The 12,880-nt window shown below is 45.8% G+C and overlaps 1 protein-coding gene across 2 annotated transcripts in view; it reads right to left on the reverse strand.

Annotated features, from left to right (window-relative positions):
- Positions 1-12,880, reverse strand: part of TOLLIP (toll interacting protein) — a 234,345-nt gene that overhangs the window by 120,787 nt on the left and 100,678 nt on the right. For both annotated transcript variants that reach the window (XM_085644910.1, XM_085644911.1), the window contains exon 3: positions 3,820-4,002. In XM_085644910.1, coding sequence (XP_085501036.1) covers positions 3,820-4,002 — 183 coding nt within the window. The remainder of the gene's footprint in view (positions 1-3,819; positions 4,003-12,880) is intronic.

Genomic DNA, 12,880 nt, shown 5'->3' on the forward strand with positions numbered 1-12,880 from the left:
CAAACTGCATATCAATGTTATACACAAGTCTGTGCAGTATGTGCATTACCCTACTGAGCAGCTTTACCAGCTGCAAGTTTAAGTCTGCACTTTTAGGAAATGGGTAATAATACGGTTCTGTGCCCTAAGGAATACGCTTCAGTAAAAAAAGAAAGGAAAAAAAACAGCAGAGGCTCGTTTACTTTTGCTCTTGTCCCATTGAGAAGGGAGGGCCGTCTGAGATATAAGCCTGGCCATGCCACCCTGCACCCTCCCCCACCACCATCCCCCTGCTTGTCTGAAGCAACACTGCATGTGCTGGTAGTCTCACAGGACCAGCTGACATCCCCAGGCAGTCAGCTCGCCTCTACGTGAGTTTGGTAGTATATAACTACCGACTTGTTCCTGAGAGACCTTGCCAATTCTAATTATACGGGAAAGTATTGCAGAGACGAGGATAGGACGATGATCGGGTAGGAACAGCACTAGACAGCTTTGATATATTTTACATCCCATATATATACACAATTTGTGTCAGACAGTGTTAAACGATTTATGGTCAATTGCTGACAACAGGATTAATACTTTAATCCTTGCGACACAAGATAAAACCCTAGGCCAACCCACAACTACTACTGGGAGGGGATGTGGCGCTACGGTAGGAGCTGCCAACTTTCTAACTAGGGAGCCTGAGACTTTGGGCAAATCACTTAATCTTCCGGTGCCAAAAAATGCTACCTTCTGTAATGTGACTGGAGATCATGTAAAGCGCTCAGATTACTGCAGGTAGCATTCGGCTATATAAAAATGCAAAACAAAAACTAGAATGGTTTTCTGAACAGAACTACTGTGGCACAGCTAGGCCTTAGCCGCCCATGGTGGCCCCTGCAGCGGCCGAATGTAAGAGCAGGGGGGGTGCTGGTGATTCTTGCCTTTGCCGCCTCATGACAGCCGCATATAAGATCGGGGGTGGTGTAAGGCCACCGCCCTCAGAACTCATGCCACCCCCCCTCGCTACACCACTGCATAATTAACCCAAACCGTGTGACTGCACAATTGCCCCAGATTTCTTGTGCCAGACACAATTGAAAGCCAAGGCTAGACAGCATAAAGAAACCCTCACATCGCACAGCTAACAAAGGGTGCCCTGGTGTTTAAGTCTTACTAAAGAAGAATAATATGCACAGCGAGTCAGCCACTGAGGCTGTGCATGGCTCACTTGTCAAAATGCGCTAAAAGTGTTTAGGAGATCGCAGATCAAGAAATCGGGCCACACGAAGTGTACAGTAAGATTTCCACTTACACTTACCATGAGGAAATTCGAGCACGTCTTCCTCGCTATCCAAAGTGGCTGTTGCTTATGAGTCTAACAAATAGGGAAATACCACACATAATCGAACTAACAACTGTGGGAATAAGTAGTAGGATTACTTGACTCACAGAGCCACGGGAGAAGAGTGTTAAAAGTCTGAATAATTAATATTGAGTAAATGCCCACATTCAGAAAAGTTGGCGTTACAAAAGGAAGCATACGATCGTACAGTACGCAAACTCCTAAGTGACCCAGTATACATAGTATTACGCCAACACAGCAGTACCGTCTCACCCCTTTGCTGCCTCACAAACAAGTCTAACTGATAACACGAACTTGGTATTGATATTCAGTACACGCTTTGAAAACACCCTACTGCTGTAGCCCACGTCCCGCCATGCAGCTAAGAAAGTCAAATTGGTGATTCCTTTAAATGCTTCAAGTCTGACCTTGCTGCATAATGGAGGAATACAGGTTGTCAGCGCTCTCCTTGCTTTGGGGCCCAAAAATAGAGTAAAGCGATATCCACATTGCCAGTGCCCACCTCCTAAGAGCGCACTTACGTGTAATCAAGGGAACGCCCTTCTCATGCGCTTATGAAAGGCGCTCAGGGAAACAAAAAGGGAGGAAGGGGTTAAGGGCAGTTGCATTGTGGGAGGATAAATAAGTGAGAGAAACTGAGACAAATCCCATCCGAAAATGCTGATTGTTTTGGAGAGAGGATGTGGCATAACATTCAGAGCTGCTGACTTTGGAACATGGGGAATAGGGTTCAAGTCCGGTGTTGTATCTCCCCGTGCCTTCCCAAAAAAAAATGCTCAGACAATGGCGATTGGCAACAATGTTGCCATTAGTGCCTTTGTGAGACTTTAAAGGGGATCGGGACATAAAAAACAAAAGAACAATTATGTTTATTACCACTCTTACCCACAGCTATACCGGGGGCACTTCTCACTGCTGCTGTCCTGTAATAAATAACGGAAAGGGGAGCATCTGTAAAAGATAATGCGCTAAGTCCATGAAGTGAGCGTCGCGCTGAGCCAGGAAAACCTGTGCACTCTGCATCAAAACAAAAAGAGTGCATGAACACAAAAGGAACAAGCTGGCGCACGAAGTAAACAAAACCATGAACACTTAACACGAGCAGAGGAAGCCCCCGAAAAAAAACAAGTGCTATTAAAGTATCCGAAATAAACTAAAGAGTAAGAGCTCATGGGAGGATACAAAATTCCAAAAGAAAGTACAACTAAGTGTATTCACCAAACAAAAGCCAGCATTTACAAGGCACAGTAAAAGGAACCGTTGAAAAAGATGGGCGGAGTTTAACGTCTATATTGTAGCTTCTGCATGTCTTGAAGAGAAGAGCGCATGTGCTGCCTCGGCGAGACCTAAAAAGGCAAAAAGGGCTCATAGTTGTGCATCATGGATATCAAAATTAGCACCCTTAATATGCATCTGGGATGAGAGAGCTGGTCTCTCGGATAAAAAGACAAAAAAACTGCAAAGAGTCAGCCTATGTTCTCTTGAAAGCCACAGTTTGGCGAAGGATAGGAGGAGAAACCCCTAGATCAGTGTGTGTTGGATTTGTAACAGTATTATAAGAGGCTTACACAAACGAATAAAAGAAAATTTAAAATCTACTCCTCTTAGACAAAGGCTTATGATTTGTTTTGCTGTCCTTTTGCAGATTCCATAAATACCTACAGAAAATATGTGGAATGCAATGCAAATTACAGATTACACTGCATAGTCCTGTTTTCCTCTGCTTACTTGTGAGGATAAATCACAAAGTTGATGAACCGCAGGAATGTGCATAGCAGTTTTGTGATGTGCACATTAGACATTTTTCCTACCAAGCCAGAAACAATTTTCTAGGTGGAAATGCCCATTTCTGTATATCTTTAAGAGTTATAAAAGGAATTCCTTTCCCGGGCGAAAAAAAACAAAAAAAGAAAACACCTTTTCAAAAGGAGATGTACAGTCATTTCAAGGGTGAACTTAGGTAAGCATCACCCACAACCCTAAACATCATTCTAGGGAAAATAGGCTGTCTGCAGTTTATCTAGTCGTGAATTTCCAAAGATCCTCATGCAGGAATCAGAAACTAGCAAATCAAGTCTGCAGATCATTTTTGTGCAATTAAATAGAACTTGGGTACTGAAAAAAAGTTTTAAAAACGAACCAGAGATTAGTAACACACAAATTGCTGTTCCAACATAATAAAATCGGTTTTCCAAAGAAAGTATTGTGCACCAAACTTGCAAAGACTTGTGCATTAGGTGCAACTAAACAGAGCACATGGATATGGAGATTCCACATCAGAAATTTTCTTCAGCTGCTGAATAGTCTCAATAGTCCGTCGCCATCGCACAGCGGTCATTTAAAAACTGCAGTAATCCAAGTCAATTTTAACTTTAGCAATCCTTTTTAAAGTTTTCAAGGTACTTAATAAAGTATGCGGTTTAAGGTTTGAAATCACTTAAAATAACAAACATATCCATATAAATATTTATCATTAGGTTTCAAACCTCATCAAATATTTCCAAGTAGAATGAATCCACGCCTGGTGGGACGGTGCACTGAATAACTTTGTTCCAGCGAGGGTTCTTCGCTCCATTGTGAGCAGTAGGCGTTTCATACACAGCATAGCCCAGACGTACCCGGCAGTAAGGATCCATGCGGGTCATGCCATAGTTCTTTGCCAACTTTGCCTAGAGAATATTTAAATGAATGGGCAAAAGGAGGTTAAAATCAAACAGTTCTTTACTTCCATACCACATTAATACTTCTTTAAACTTTAAGTCTTTTGCTCCAAAGGTTGTGCCTAGGGAAATTTAACAGAATTAGATTGCATCAGCATGCCGGAACACCATTTCACAAGAGACAAAAGACTTATCACTCTGACAATAAATATCTGGTAATTAATCATGTTGCAAATGTCATTCCAACTGTCATAATCAGGGCAATGTCTTACTGTAGATGAGTTTTATAAATTCTCTTCAATAATGGGAGTAGGGAAATTTAAATTACAATTCCTCGGATTCCTCTAGGACATCACAAGCTATATCCAAGAGCCATTGGTCTTAATTATTGGCAATTGTAAACAATATTTATTTAAAACTGGCCATTGAAAGATCATTGGTCACACTGGTAAACACAGTCTGAAGAGTTTTCTATCATGAATCGCAAACACATTTTACATTTGCAATCTTCTACGGCAGGGCAAATGATATGCATTTTCTATACTCAAAGGAATCTACTGGTGAGTGTTAACCTACCCTAGTTTTGATTCGCTGGCTAGAGAACATATGGAAAAAGTTTGTTTTTCACGAGCCAACTATTCACGTCTCTCACCACAACAGGTCACTGGGAATGGAGTGATGATAGCAACCATAGATAAAGCAAGTGGTTTGTGGGTCAAAATGGTAGCTAAAACAGTTGAAGTAAAACAGTTAAGGTGCAGGAAAGATCTGAGAAGTGACTGTGGCTGAGTGGTACTTTGTCTTCTGTTCCTAAGTAGAAAGACATCACCGTAGGTCAGAAAGACAAAGAAAAACAGATCATGGCCTCCAACTCGCACCACTGATCACCTGTGTTTACGAACCTGCACACATGGAGCTCTTAGCAGATTTCCTGGCAGCTAAGAGGACATCCTTTATTTAATCAGTAAGGAAAAACTATTCTGATGATCAAGCTCAACACATGCAACCACAACATTAGGGAACTGGGGTGGAGGACATGATCATCCTGAATTGAGACACATCCAGCCTGTGCTAGAGAGAAAGTGGTTGCATGAATGCCAAGTGCTAATAGATGAGAGTACCTGACTTGCCAGATTTGGGGCATTTAGAATCTGCCATGAAAATGCTCTTACACCTTCTGGAGGATATATGACAGAACCTCAATCAGTGGAAATGGGTGCTGCAAGCCTCAAGATCTGCTGAACCTTTAAGCATCTTCCAAGGAACAATTCAGAGGAAAGTGTATGGCACAAAACTTATGGCATTTCCTGGTCTGCCTAACAGTGAAGAGATCAACATATGTACACCGCAACTTGGGGAAGAATATCTTCAATTTTGTGGAGTACAGTACCCCGTAGTGATCCTCAACGACAAGCGACTCAGCGTCTGCTCTCAAACGGAGGGAGCATGAAAGGGGAGCCACTAACGTGAAAATTCCCCACCCACTATTCCCACTGCCAGAGGCTAATCACTTCCCAACTCAGGGTCCACAATGACAACGTCTATTGCTGTAACAGGTGGTGATGGTGTCGGTTAGAAATGGAATTGTGCTCCTTGAGAGGAGTCAGAAATGTTTACATGAAAAGAGATGGCCTGCAGCTCCTGCACATTTAGGAGCACACACTGCTCCTATGCCAACCTAGGGACTTGCGCCATCATGAAGCCCAGACAGGCACTGCAACACAGTGCAGAGGCATACCCGACCAAGGTAGCCTGCCTTACAGATTGCAGAAGGGACACCCCACAACCAGCCTGAAGGAGTTCATCCTCTAGTGCAGATCCAGGTGAACTGATTGGAAGATATCCAGCCTAGTAATAAGGCTCTTGATGCTAGAGTCTCGGCTTCCATAGGTAGGACTGTGGCACCCTCATCTGCCATCTGGCTTATGGCCCAAACAAGGTGCATAAGGCCAAGCAGACGTAAGACATGCAAAAACGGGAAGCGTGACCGAGACAGAAATAACAGAATCATCTCCCAAAAATCCGCAATCTTCTAAAGAGGATGAAAGGCCTTGCTGAAGGTGCAGTCTAAGACTAATGCTATGAAGGTTGACCTCTGAACTGGAGTGAGGCAAGTCACGTGGGAGTTTATCTGAAAATCCAAGTTGTGGAGAAGTGTCATGATATGCTGAATGTATTCCACAACCAGCACCAGGACCAAAAAGACTGCTGCATCTTAAATCAAGGTGTGTGCTGGAGAGCACATCCTTGTGAAAGGAGGGCGACCTGGAGGGAGGTACAGGAATGGCATTGTGCTGCACATACAGATTAGCTGGATGATTTGTCATGATTGTGCACTCTTGGTATAACTGCATTCCACCCGTATCTTGAAGTGCCATGTAAAAGGCATGGAAGCTACGTTTTCAGGAAGAAGCTTGGCGTACCAGACTTTCCCAGGAAAGGGGCTTTGAAAAACTAGGGGTGACCGGGGGCAGGTCTGTCATCTGGGTATTTGTCTCTTAACTGCTGTGCCTGAAAAGGGGCCTCCCTTGCAACCATTACAGGTTATACCAAAGCCTCACAAAATAGGCGTAAGGGTTCCATCGCTAAAAAAATAAAACAGGATTGCAATAGCTCTGTCCAAATGTTACACTTGGCAAAAGGGCAATATTAACTCTAAGGTGTCCAAGGCCGTGTCCAAGGCCTTCTCCAACCACACGGGTGAATTAACTGACTTCTTGTGAAGGAAGGGTAAGGGAGGTCCTTGTCAGATGAAGTATTTAGGCCTCCTGCAGTTTGGAAATCAAGATATGGGCAGCATCAGTTTTGTAGTGGGGAAGAAAGTGAACAGCCTCCAGTAATCTTCTTTGCAGGCAGAAATCTTATTATGTTCAACCAAGGGTTCCAAATTAATGCATGCAGTCACATTCACTTCCATTACTACCAACCACGAGGCCTTGACTTGCACCAGGAACCCCAGCCTCACCTTTTCTGAAGGTAGGATTATCCGACTCAGAGAAACCATCACACTTCAGTGAATAGCATTGAGACTCTAAACAGTCCCAGGATGCAACTCTAGAAAAGAGGATTTCTCTCTCCAATTGCACTTTCTGACTTTGTGTTTTTAATGGCAAAACCATTTTGGAGTTTGTTCATTATAAGGAGGTTTGCTGGAGGTGAAGGGTAACTCTTTGGCATATGCCTGGGGGCCTTGGCCAAAAACAGCGTGGTCCCTTGCTCCTTGATGATTTTCGCAAGCATTGATTCAAAGGCGTTGCAAGCTGTGGGAGCATTCTGAGCATAAAGACCTCATTCAAATGTCAAGCTAGTTCAACTAGGGCATTTTTGCAGCATCCTCAAAAGTTTAAATCGTGAGATCCTAGGAAAAGACACTCAATATCTGTCCCACCACTCCCTGCAGCCGCAGGAGTAGGATATCTAACCCACTTGCACAAGGACTCCGTCAGAGCACCAATACGAATTAGAAATCCATTGGGCTGCAACCCATACACAACCCATTGAGCAATACTGCGCATTAAGTGTTTCTGGTAATGATCGGTCCCATAAGATTAGTTAAGGAACACAGTGCAACACCATTTTGTTATTGAACAACAAACTCAAAAAAGGTAGGTCCTTTAAAGAACAATTTACATACCTTTGGTAATGCATATTCTGGCAGATTCCTTACCTATGAATTTTCCAGTCGTCAGGCTGGATCCAGAAACTTTTGCAGAGCAATACCCCTTGCACGTGCTGTCGGGTGGCTCCATTCGGTTCTGCGTGACATCAGCAGCAGGGGTTAGGATGTCACGGTCACCTATTTAGGCACCACCCAGGTGCGCGGATGTCAGTACTTTGTTTTTTTCAATGCCAGTAGCGCAGGTGCACAAAGAAACGGACGTATTCGTGTGCAAAACTGGGGCCCTGAAAAGGGGCGTAACCCTAGCTCTATTAAAAATTTTAATTAAAAATCAGTCTGCAAAGAAGGGAGCCATGGGTGGGGCTGTAAGGAATCTGCAGCTAGATAGAGTCTCTACCAAATAATGCAATACCGAAGGTAAGTAACTTGTTCATCTGATAGAGACTTCTAGCTGCAGATTCCTACCTTTGAATTAGATACGCAACTATACCTTCCAGGCAGTGGGTTGCAGACCAATGCCTTATACTAGAAGGTCCTGCAGGATAGGATGGGCAAAATGCTCATCCCTGCAGACGAGACTGTCCGGCAGTAGTGCTTGACAAACGTACGCAAAGGCCCATGTTGCTGCCTGCCAGAGATCCAGGACTGGGACACTACGAGCCAAGGCCACAGTCGCAGCCTTTTTCCTGGTGGAATGGGCCCTTAATCCCTCAGGGGGCTGCTTTTTCGCCAGGGCATAGCAGATCTTAATGCAGAAAATGACCCAGAGATGGTCCCTTTTTGCACTGCCCACGTTTTCTTAGCTCCCACATACCCCACAGAGATTTGGGCGTCCACCCAGAACTCTTTTGTGCAGTCAAGGTAGAAAGATAATGCTCTTTTTGTGTCCAGGGGGTGAACAGCCACTCTTCTTTATAGGGATGCGGGGAGCAAAGAAGGTGGGCAGCGTGATGGATTGACCCAGGTGGAAAGGGGTCACTACCTTTGGCAAAGATGAAATCACCCCTAAAAATGCTGTCTTGATGGTAAGCAGCCAGAGGGGAGAGTTGTGTAAAGGCTCGAAGGGAGCACAAATAAGATAAGCGAGGACCGAATTAATGCCCAACTGCGGCATAACAAAATGTAAAATGTAAATGTCCAGTATTTGTAAAGTGCGAACAATTACCCTCGGGTGTCAAGGCGCTGGGGGCCGTGGGGAAGCGAGCTACTGCCCAGAGTCACATGGTGCTGGGCTGATCAGCCGCCAGCACCGGGGATCGAACCTTGAGCCCCCGGGTTCCGCAGTCAGCTGCCCTGGCAGCAGTGCCACACCTCTCAAAGGGCGCATGCGGACACAAGTGAGCCAGCCCCTTCAGAAACCCATTTGTAATATGAGACCCAGAGAGAGACGGTTGGTCTGGCAGCCACAAAAAAAGAAAACATATCAGAAAGATAACCTTTGAGAGTTCCAAAAGCAGAGCCCGGTTGGGCAAGGGTTAAAATGAATAGAAGAAAAGTGAAAAGAGAAGGAGAATAGATCTTTCTGTACAGTAGAATACAAATTTCTGCCAACATCAGGTATATACACAGTCTAAGTGGAGGGCCGCCTGGCTACAAAAATAACATTACATACTTCGGGAGGAAGGTCAAAAGCCATCAACTGCCGCCTCTCAATCTCCACACGAGGAGGGGCAGAGTTGACCGGTTTGGGTGGAAAACCCTCCACTGCTGCTGCGACAGAAGATCCTCCCAAAGGAACAGCCTGATTGGAGGATCGATGCTCATTTTCAGAAGCTCTGGATACCAAATTCTCCTCGCTCGGTCCGGAGCCACAAGGATGACTTGGGCCCGGTCACTCCTGATCTTCAGAACCCTGGGCAGGAGTGGTATAGGTGGAAAGCCGTACAGCAGGCCTGAGCTCTACTCGTGACGAAAGGCGTCGCAGAGCACACAGTATTGCTGAAACTGTGCGTTCGCTACGGAGGTGAACAAATGTAGCCAAAAGTTCCCCCCACTGCTAAAAGAGACCTTGTGCCACCTCTGACTGGAGACGCAATTTGTGCTCCACTAGGCATGGACAGCTGAGTTTGCCTGCCCTGGCGTTCAGAGAACCTGGTAGGTGTTGAACCACCAGGGTTATGCCTTGCTGTTCCAGTCATGTCCAGAGATGCAGGGCCTTTCAACAAAGGGTCCACAACCCTACCCGCCCTGCCTGTTGCAGTACCACATGGCGGTGGTGTTGTCCATGAATTCCTGCGCTACCTTCCCCTTGACAGAGGGAAGGAATGCCTTCAATGCCAGTCGAATCGCTTGAAGCTCCAACAAATTGATATGGCGCCTCGACTCTACCGGAGACCAGTGTCCCCTGATCTCCACCTCTTCCAGATGGCCGCCCCATCCCAGAAGTGACGCACCTGTCACAACTGTAAGCTCTGGTTGGGAAAGGGAGAGGGGTCTGCTGTTGACCCAATCGCGGTTCGTCAACCACCACTGCAGATCTCTTGCAGCTCCTTCTGAGATCTGGACCACATTGGTGAGATTTCCTCGATGCTGTGCCCACTGGAACTTCAGTTACTACTGCAGAGCCACTTTTGCCACCTGGCATGCTTTACAAACAGGATGCAGGAGGCCTTGAGGCCCAACAGCCTCGGAATCAGTCTCACCGAAATCCAGGAGAGAGGCTGATACATCAGAATCATAACCTGAATATAATGGACTTGCTGCTCGGGAGGATAGGCCAGAAACTGCACTGTGTCCAGAACAGCTCCAATGAAAGGATCGTCCTAGGAGAACCTCAGCAAATGCAAGAGGTCTGCTGTAGACTGAAGGTGGGAAATGGCAGTCAGTCGTCGAGGTAGGGGAAGACTGATTGACCTAACCTGCGCAGATTAGCTGCGACCACCACCATCACCTTGGTGAACACCCGAGGGGCACTGGTAAGGCCAAAGGGGAGCACGGTGAACTGAAAGTGCTCGGGCATACCTTGAACCGCAGGTAAGCCTGTGCCCCGGCAGGATGGGGATGTGAAAATACGCATCCAGTAGGTCCAACGCTACAATCCAAAAGTTATGTCCATCAAATTTACCTGGACATCGCCTGAGAAGCCAGTTGTCCTAAGCCAGGCGTGGCGCCTCAAGACCACTCTTGTGGAAATCATTCTGCCCAGCGAATCCATTGTATCAAGGTCACACCTTATGGCAAATTTTGCTGCATCTCTCCTGTCTTTAACTGCCTGAAAGAGCACATTCTGGGCCTCCTCCAGGACTTGTGGCAGCACTTCTGCAACCGTCCCCCAAAGAGAGGGGGAGAAACGGCCCAATAAGCATGCGGTATTCACCGATTGCAATGGCAGGCTGGAGGAAGGAAACATCTTCTTACCAACTTAATCCAGCCTCGTAGATTTCCTATCCGTTGGGGCGGAAGGGAACGCGCTCTGGGATATAGAGGCCAGCACCACCAAACTTTCGGGGGATGGGGTGTTGGCGGAGGAACTTTGGGTCGCCCGGAGCTGGGCGATGTCTGCGTGCAATTATCCTATTCACAGGAGCCCCTGTGCTAGGCCTGGGAAATTCAAAGGTAAGGAATCTGCAGCTAGAAGTCTCTATTAGATATGTGTATCTAAAAGTCCTAGTCTAGTGCATAAAATACGAATGGTAACCACACCGAACGCAAAAAGGAGTGCATAGATGTATGCAATGGTCCAGCGAAAACAGCAAGAACATTTCTAATATGGTTAGCGAGTATTTAACATCCTAACACCCTAAAGATATTTTAGGCACTATGCTGAATTTTTCAGAAGCAGTAAATAGCAAGCCTATGGTTTGAGTTTCGTAAGATGGATTGCACAGCATACGTGTTTTCATTACAAAAATAGCAACTTACCTATTCTCTATCACAGCTTTTTCCAGGAAATGACAATCAGTGCTGAGCGGATGACCACTTCTCAGCACTGCTCCTGGTGTGACCCAGATTGGGGCTGGTTGGCGTTTCAAATCAGCGCAACCTCTAGCTTGATAGCCCTAGAAAAAAGTACCTCTAACTTATAGTCAGATCCCTTGGTATTTATAGTATCCTATTGTCGATCTTATCTTTATAAAACAAAACTGCACTTGCAGACATTAAAGTATCAACAAGACTGTACAAATGTGACAACAATGAGCCATCTCGATATACAGATTAATTATACGCTCCTATAACTAAAAACATATCAGATTATCCAGTGCGCGTCCATGATGTTATGGCAGCATCCATTAACTGAAAACAAAAAAACATGTTTGCCCGACTAGTAAGCAGACACGAGGCCAACATTTCTGAACCTGCCTTACTTTACACATTCTAAAAAAAGATAAGACTCTGAGAGCAAGCACAGCATCAAATTACTGCAGACTTAAATGGGAACTATAACAGTGTTTACAACAACCTAGTTGCTGTCAAACGCGGAGGTATTTTATCAATGAAGCAATAACACTCTGGAGCCGCATTTTTGATGCCCGCAAAAGCAGGAACTCACATGACTGTAGTGGCATGCCAACACCAGGAACAGTTGGAGCTATTGCTGGGTGCAGGGTGTGGGTCAAGAGTAGTGTAGGGGAGGGGGGACTGAACACCTGGAAAGATATCCATAGGATGAGGGATCTGCAGGAAGGTGTGTCCATCAGAAGCAACAAAGTTGGGTGGTTATTCTTCCACTGACTAGTCCTGCACTTTTAAACTTTCACTCACGTCTGGGGTGGGTTGTTTCATACACTCTGGTCAGTATCTTGCAACGCGTGAAATGTTATGTTATGTTATCCAGTTTTTTTAAAGCGCAAACAGCTGCCCCAGCAACGGGGCGTCCCGGCGCTAACCCAACCAATACCTGAGGGGAGAAGGAAGATAACCAACAGAGGACTAGATAAGGGAAAAGAGATGTGTTTTTAATTCTTTCCGAAAGGCAGTTAAGTTGGTTAGGGTACGGATGTGTAGAGGCAGGGAGTTCCACACTCTTGCCCCCAAGACCTTGAAGGAACGTCCACCCATTCTACACAGCTTGGAGCGGGGGACTATCACAAGGTGTTGTCCTAAAGAGCGTAGAGTACGCTGAGGGGAGTAGGGAACAAGGAGCGGGCGTAGGAGTTCAGGGCAGTCCGAGTTAAGAATTTTGAATGCCGTGGTGAGGGTTTTAAAATGGATGCGGGATTCAATTGGCAGCCAGTGCAGATTGCGGATGGTAGCTCTGGCCGAGCACCTGCGTGGGAGGCCAACCACTGCTCTGGCGGCCGAGTTCTGAATACGCTGCATCCGTGCTAA

This window comes from Triturus cristatus, chromosome 3_1 (assembly GCF_964204655.1).
Source record: "Triturus cristatus chromosome 3_1, aTriCri1.1, whole genome shotgun sequence".
NCBI classification, from domain to species: Eukaryota; Metazoa; Chordata; class Amphibia; order Caudata; family Salamandridae; genus Triturus; species Triturus cristatus.